At 54.4% G+C, this 7,359-nt stretch overlaps 1 protein-coding gene across 4 annotated transcripts; it reads right to left on the bottom strand.

Annotated features, from left to right (window-relative positions):
• Positions 1-1,848: 1,848 nt before the first annotated feature.
• CUTC (cutC copper transporter) lies at positions 1,849-7,303 on the bottom strand. 4 transcript variants are annotated; one of them, XM_082310923.1, is made up of 9 exons: positions 7,221-7,303; positions 6,815-6,886; positions 6,669-6,728; positions 5,882-6,091; positions 4,562-4,597; positions 4,016-4,149; positions 3,388-3,415; positions 2,879-2,984; positions 1,849-2,285 (listed from the first exon to the last, which is right to left on the bottom strand). In XM_082310923.1, the coding sequence occupies exons 2-9, from the start codon at positions 6,882-6,884 to the stop codon at positions 2,174-2,176; spliced, it is 756 nt and encodes a 251-aa protein (XP_082167049.1). In that variant the 5' UTR covers positions 6,885-6,886; positions 7,221-7,303; the 3' UTR covers positions 1,849-2,173. The 4 variants fall into 4 exon arrangements, with proteins under 4 accessions (XP_082167049.1, XP_082167048.1, XP_082167047.1 ...); XM_082310922.1 differs by having other exon boundaries at positions 5,882-6,080; positions 7,221-7,297; XM_082310921.1 differs by lacking the exon at positions 7,221-7,303 and having other exon boundaries at positions 5,882-6,080; positions 6,815-6,945.
• Positions 7,304-7,359: the final 56 nt, after the last annotated feature.

Raw genomic sequence — 7,359 nt, 5'->3', positions numbered from 1 at the left:
GTGCTGCTGCCCAGGGGACCGCTTGCTCGCAACGCTTTCCTATTTAATGCTCCGTCCCATCGCTTGTCTCAGTTTTCAGTACGTCACAGCCCATCCTCTCCCCACCTTTGGTCTCTCATTCAGAGTTGAAGTGCTTTGCTCAGCACAGGATGCCAGCTATCTTTAATGTTCAAAGCAAGCACACTTCCACTTTCTCTACCCTCATACCTGGGACATGCTCCTCCTAAAAACCCACAAAGCCACCCCACTGTCCTTCGGCTCCTTCCACAAAGCTTCCTTCGCTACAGTACCCAGAAAATGTTCACTGCGACAAAGCTAATCGAAGCGGTAAGACCACTTCAGCCAACAATACCACACCGTGTCCCTGCGCTCCCCTGCCTTTACCCATCTGTTGCCCACCACCTTATAACCTAAGTTTTCAAAATGAGGCATTGCTTCATGCCCGTCTCGCATGTCTGGTCCAGCACAGAGGCTTCTGCAAGGCAATCTACAAATTAGTCCAGCCCTCGCTGCTCATCTCCGTTTCTGAAGGGTTTGTTTCTCTGCTTTGTTATGCTGTAAGCCCACATGAGTTCAAAAGCCTTTTTTTTTTTTTTTTTTTTTTTTTTTTAAACTTTACACAAAAGAAAAGAACCAAACTCTGTGTTTATGATGCTGAGGGGACTGTGTTAACAGAATACTCATGTTAATTGAGCTACTGGTATCTTAATCATCACCATGACTCATGAAATTTCACAACATAAGCTATGAACTCTTAAATCAGGTATTCTGAACTATATTGACTGTAACCACAAATCTAATCATTTCTTCTGCTGAGTTTGGATCCTTCCTGCTGCGTGCACATCTGCCAGTGCTGAAGCAGGCTCTGACACCAGCACTAAGCAGCCATTCCCTTCCCAGCTCCGGTGTTGAGAACTACCACATATGTTCCCGATGTGTGTTTTGGGAGACACCAATACCTCTGACAGATCCATGGGAAAAGGTGGACGTACCCTTTGAGCTGAAGGTACGTAGTTAGTCTTAGTTATAGGTTTCAATGACCTGATTCTGTTTAAGGTGACAAAAGGTGCTGCAACCTTGTCAAATATTACATTTTCCTGTACATCCTCACAGGCTGTATGCTATTGCCAAGACGGGCAGACAAACCTGAACTTTTTTTTTTTGCTTCCTAAGAAGGTCTGCTATCTCTGCTGTCAGGGAGATTCTCTTCAGCTTTGTGGATCTTCTAGAGAAGAGTAGGCAGCAAGAATAAAGGTGCTTTATCTCTGGGTCTCTACTCTTTTAATGGACTGCTCTGATACCATTCAGATCTTTCATTGGGTATTTTCCAGGGTAACTGAAATGAGTCTAAGGCTTCAATTCTGATTCGGCAGCAATAATCCAACAGGCACATTCCCCCGAGGATTGTCTGTAGAACAAGCACTTTGTGCTTCATGTTGGGAAAAGGACCTGGAAACTCCCTGAGAAAACGCAAGGAATTTTATCATACACCCACCCCACCTCAAGCGCTCATGGCCCACAGCCCAGCCACAGCCCACAACTACCTCACCTAAGCTGTCAGGTAGTCACTGACTCCTTCCCATTACAACTTAATGTGTTCATCACCTCTACCTAACCATGTGCTTCTCTCTACCTAGCAGCTGCTGCGTTGCTAATCCCCAGCCGTCCTGCTGGCTGACCACAGCAGGCCTTGTTTTCCATCTGTAGCTACGATGTTTCCCTCCCTGGCATTCTGGATGTGATTGTATTCTCCTCTGGTGCAGTAGGGGCCTGATTAATTCAAGCTATGCAACACAGATCACAGTCTTACCTGTAAAGTATAAATAAATTTTAAAAAAGCACAGCAAGAGGGGGGCAGCTGCAGTGTTTATTTGACAATCACATGCAGTGCTACACAATTCAGTCCCCCTACTTGCTCAGCTCCCTTCCTCCCAAATACTGCCGAACAGCTTGTTGCCGCAACATCTGGGAATGAGTCCTTTTATTTAAAATGGCCGACGTAAGTTTCCAGGCCAGGGACTGGTCATTCAGGGGAAGCCAAGGGAAGAGATGTCAGGCTTCATCACCTAGTTCACCTCCTCTGCAGCCCGAGGACGGAAGCGGTACCCATATGTCCATGTGGCAGGGAAGACCCTGGAGTCTTGGCGCTCTTGTCCCAGCACGGTGCCTTCCACTACAGAATGTTCTTTGCGATCGCGTTCAGGGTCCTCACTTTGGCCACATCTGCCACCTTTATGGAGTATTCAGGGGCAGAGAAGGACGCTCCCATGGCAACGTTCGGATTTCTGTCAGGAAAGCCACTGATTACTATCTGCAGGTGATACGGATGAGTAAGACACACTAAGAAAAACCCACCATCTCCCCTGGTCTCAGCAGTGGCCAGAGAACCCGCTGGTGCCACCCAAACCAAAGACGAGACAGTAATGGAAAGAAGAATAATCCAAAGGCAAGAAACAGCAGCATCAACAGAAACCCAGTGCAGACCTGTGGAAAAACGTAAGCCATTCCTCACCCATTCCTCAGAGGCACATCCCACTGGGCTCCCAAATCCTACACGCTTGTGTTAAAGGTCTAACTACACCAGAACCTGCCTTCCCGAGTGCCACACAAGTGCACTCACAAGCCCTAGGGCAGCAGTAGCAGAAGAAACGCCCGAAGGATCTGGTTCTGCATGGAGCTCATGTCCAGATGATGAGCACTGCTGGATTCATAACACTGCAGAATACAGAGCCAGGCATCATGATGCCAAGCACAAGAGCGCAATTAGCACCCAGGAAGCTGTTTGAAATTTATGCCTGTTCTACAAATTCATGTTCACAGTAATCCAGCTTTTCCCTTGTGCAGTTTTGCTAAAAAATAAAAATAAATAATCAGTTACCTGAACTTCATCCCTGAGTCCCGGGCTGAGCGAGCAGAGCAGTGAAACTCAGAAGCAGTGGAGCCTTCCAGAATCCTCTGCAGGTTGCGCTCTGTGATGCCACCCCCTGGTGGGAAAAATCCCGATGTCACACACAGCACAGACGGCACCGTCCCAGACCTGACATCACCCTGGGACCTACCCCCTAAGGGACAAGCGCCATCGACACTGAAGGGAAAAGACAGCCCTTGGGACAATGGAGACCAGGGCACGTGAAAAGAGGTGGGAGAAGCCTTGGCTCATGCTCTCCCACAGATCTAGAGCTGTCCCCAAACCCTCCAGTGAGCAGGAGCTGCAGGGCTCTGCCATCCCCAGCTGGTTGCGTGGCCTTTATTCGCACCAGGGCAGGAGCTCCTCCTCCGGGGGACCTGGCTCAGAAAGCCAGACCAGACAGCACATCCCAGGGCAAGAGGCTAGGAAGCAGGGGCTAGGGACTACAGGGCCTGTTACAGATGACAAAAAACCATTACCTGGCACCACCACAATTCTGCCCTTCGCCTGAAAGAAGAATAACATGTTAGCGATATTGCTCAGCACCACATTCGCACATGCATTTGTGGGGCGGCAAAGAAACCTTACATGCAGTGCCTTCCATAAGCCCATGCATGTCACCGTGGCTTACAACTGTGCACTCTCACCCATCTTTTTTTGTACTATTCACGTTTTACAAGGAAAAGCGGAAAAGAATTTGCAGTTACAGCTAAGACAACTAGTCACCATTTCCTCCTACCTCTTTATCCCACCGGGCTACCTCTCAGGTACGTCCGTTGCATTTTCCTAACAGTGACTGTGAGACCCCAGCAGGGACCTCGCCTGGCTGCTTCCATGGGCTAATCACATCAGCTGCTGAAACCAACTCTTACCGCCCTCCTCCCTGTCTGCGAGCAAGAACAACCCAACAAGTCTTTGCTGTGGGAGGCTTCGGGCTCCAGCCCACGTGGATTTGGGAAAACAGATTAAGGCCAAGCCATACAAGAAGGGCAAGTGCTTCTTGACGGAAGTTCCCTTACAGAGCTGAGGGCTACCATAAAGGAGTTGCCTCGAGGCAATGCCCAGGAAGCAGCCACGGTAACCCAGGGGAGCACAGGGAACACTTACCTGTTCCGCAAGTCTCTTAATTAAGGACAATCCTTCCAGCGCTGAGCTGTCACAGCCACTTGTCAACACCCGCTCAAACCCCAGAGAAATCAGGGTCTCCAACGCCACCAGAGGGTCGTGCACCATGTCGAAGGCTGAGAGACCAACACAACAGCTCAGAAATCACCGAGCTCATCGTGCTGAAGCCCTGTCCCCCAGCCAACTCAGGAGCCCAGGAGACAATGATAGGAAGGGTCCTTCTCACAGCTGGCCAGCCCAGTGGGGAGCCACAGCTCCTGACTATAACATCCCCCTCGCAGCAGTGGCGGGGCCACCGTGCTCAGCTCCTCAGACACCTCCTCTCCACACAGGGCAGCGACACATCCCCCATGCCCGGACCCTTCCCCTCCTGGGGGAACAGCCCAGCCACAGCCTGCACTTGCCCAGCACACAGAGCTTTCCCCCCCTCCAAAGAACGACCAAAGTAGAATAAGCTCAGCTCCCTCCCAGCCCCACCTTCCCCTGGCAGCGGGGTCCCTGCCAGGGCCGCTGTCCCAGGCGACTCACCTCGGTGAAACGTGACTGGCAGGGGACGGCACACAGCTGCAATAAGAAGAGATATGGTCAGTCAGGGCTGGCGCAGAGAGTCCCTCGCGCTAGAACCAGAAAAGCACATGAGACGAAAGAGGGCAAAGGCTTCTCGGGCCATTCCTGGGCAGCTCAGAAGACTCCCAGTACTTGCTGGAAACAACACAGCAGCTCCTCTTTGGCCAGGCTCTTTGGCAGGGAAAACTCTTCTGCCCTTTGAGGAAGCAACAAACCTTTGTTTTTATGAGTAACCCCAAAATCCTCCATCTCATCTGGATCATGCAAAACCCTCATTCCCACCAGAGATGTCTTTCTCTGCAGGAAGGAAGCAGGAAAGTTGTCTCATCTACCTGGGGAAGGGACAGGACCAGTGCTCCTTGAAAGCAGGAGAGTTGATTTTTGTAATTTCTTTCACTACCTATAATTTCTGCTCTATCTCAGACCACAGCAAACTTCACCAGCGGGGCTCTATTTACTGGGCAAAGGTTATTTATTTCTATGAAAAGAAATCCAACTGCCTCCTGCCCTGGAAACACAGGTTCCAGCAGAGCACCTCATTGCTCTAGTGGAGGCAAATCCTGGCAAGACCTCTCTCTTTTGCTGCACTTCCTACAGCACATTCACCTTCATACGAGAACCTCAGCACCACATCACCAGGGAAAGGCCCAGCCCTCTTTAGCTTTGGCTGTAGCTCACAGAAAAGATGTGGAAGCAAATTCTCTTTCTCTCTATGTGTTAGGGGTCTGGACTAACAATTTTCCACTGCAGCTTCAGTAGCCTTTTATATGTTTCCACCTCTCTCATTATCTTTTCTCACTGGCTGTGTTAGCGGAAGAAATGAAGATGAGTTGCCAGCTACCCACAAGGCCAAAATCCAGGAGAGACATATCCTAGACACCTGTAGCAGGGACATAAGAAAAAGAACAAAGGGAAAAGAAGATGAAGAAGGGAGAGAATCCAACAGTTTCATATTCTGATGCCCCCAGAGCAGCTCACCTAAGCCTCTCTCCTTCTTAGACCCTGCTATTATGTCCCCAGTGGCCTCAAACTCTGTGTGAGCTGCTTGGGGCAGCGGTCCTTGATCTGCAAAGCTTCTTACCTATTTACCGTCTCACAGGTATGACACTACAGGAAACTGGAGAAGGTGGAGAGAGACATCAAGACCACAGACAAGGCGTGCAGACCAAAGCACCCTGAAGTTCTTTCTACAGCATCGGACAGAGCAGCACCGAATTCCCGGTCACGGCACAGACATCACCCAGAGCTCAGCACAGCCTTTCTGACTGGAGGCACTCTTACCCAGCAGCGCCGTGCAGAGCTCCGTGTCAATGCGCCCGTCCTCAGTCAGGGCCCCGAACACCAGCCCGTCGGCCCCGTGCAGCTTGGCAAGGCGGATGTCAGCCTTCATCACTTCCACCTCCCGGTCCGAGTAGAGGAAATCTCCCCCACGAGGTCGGATCATCACGAACACGGGGACCCTGACACACTGCTTCACCACCTGCAGCAGTCCTGGGGCGGCGGGGAGGGAGGGAGGCAGCTCAGCACCCAGCTACTGGGGGAGGCAGCGGGGAGGGGCACACGGGGTGGGGGCGTGGAGAGAGGGGAATCATAGAATGCTTTGGGATGGAAGGGACCTTTAAAGGCCATCCAGTCTATCCCTCCTGCCATGGGCAGGGACATCTTCAACCAGATCAAGTTGCTCAGAGCCCCATCCAGCCTGGCCTTGAATGTTTCCAAGGAGGGGGCACATACCACCTCTCTGGGCAATCCCTTCCACTGTTTCACCACCCTCATCGTGAAAAATTTTTTCCTTGTGTTCAGTCTAAATCCACCCTCCTTTAGTTTAAAACCATCACCCCTTGTCCTGTCGCAGCAGGCCTTGCTAAAAAGACTGTGCCCATCTTTCTTGTAGGCCAACTGTACGTATTGAAAGGCTGCAATAGGGACGGCTGGGGAAGGGCAGGAAGGCGCTGGGGAGGCGCTGGGCGCCCTGACACCCCCCGCCCGGGGCGGGGGAGCGGGCTGAGGGCAGGGGAGGGGAGGGCCCGGGCCGCCGCGGGGCAGGGCGGGGGCGGACGAGGCTCACCCATGCTGGGGGTGGTCCCTCCTTCCACGAGGCCCGCGCACAGCTCGATCCGGCCGGCCCCTGCGGAAAGGCACGTCAGAACCGGCCCCGCCGGGGCCCGCCGCGGCGCTGCTGCCGCTGCCGCCCCCGAGGCCCGCGGGCCTTACCTCCGCGCTCCGCGTTGACGGCGGACTCCACCGAGTCCACGCACACCTCCATGAGGAAGCCATCGTCCATTCCTGGGGGGGAGCGGCGCCGTCAGCCCCGCCCGCCCCATGGCGGGCGGCCGCCCGGCCCGGCCCGGCCCGCCGCCGCACCGCCGCCGGCCGCCGGCCCGCCCCCGCCCCACTTCCGCCGCAGGCCCCGCCTCCTCGCTCTCGCTTCCGGCCTCGCCCCCTCGCGGCCCGGACCCGCACCGCCCGCGGGCGCGAGGGCGGGCGCGGGAGGGCGGAGGGGCGGGGGGGTAGCCGGCGCGCCTCGCTCGCGCGCTGCGGCGGAAGCCCCGCCCCCGGCGCTCGCGGCTCCGCCCCCGCCCCCGCCCGGGCCCCGCCCCCGCCTCGCACGCGCCCTCACCTGCGCTGGCGGCGCGCGGGGGTCGCTGCTGGTTCTCGGTCACGTGCCGGGGATTGTCATGGTGACGCCCAGGTGTGTCCGGAAGTGCTCGCCCCGCTTCCGGCGGCGGCGGCAGCGCGCCACTTCCGGGGTCACTCGG

The sequence above is a fragment of the Platalea leucorodia genome, assembly GCF_965183815.1.
Source record: "Platalea leucorodia genome assembly, chromosome: 4".
In the NCBI taxonomy this organism is placed as follows: domain Eukaryota; kingdom Metazoa; phylum Chordata; class Aves; order Pelecaniformes; family Threskiornithidae; genus Platalea; species Platalea leucorodia.
This window is presented reverse-complemented; position numbering and strand designations above follow the sequence as displayed.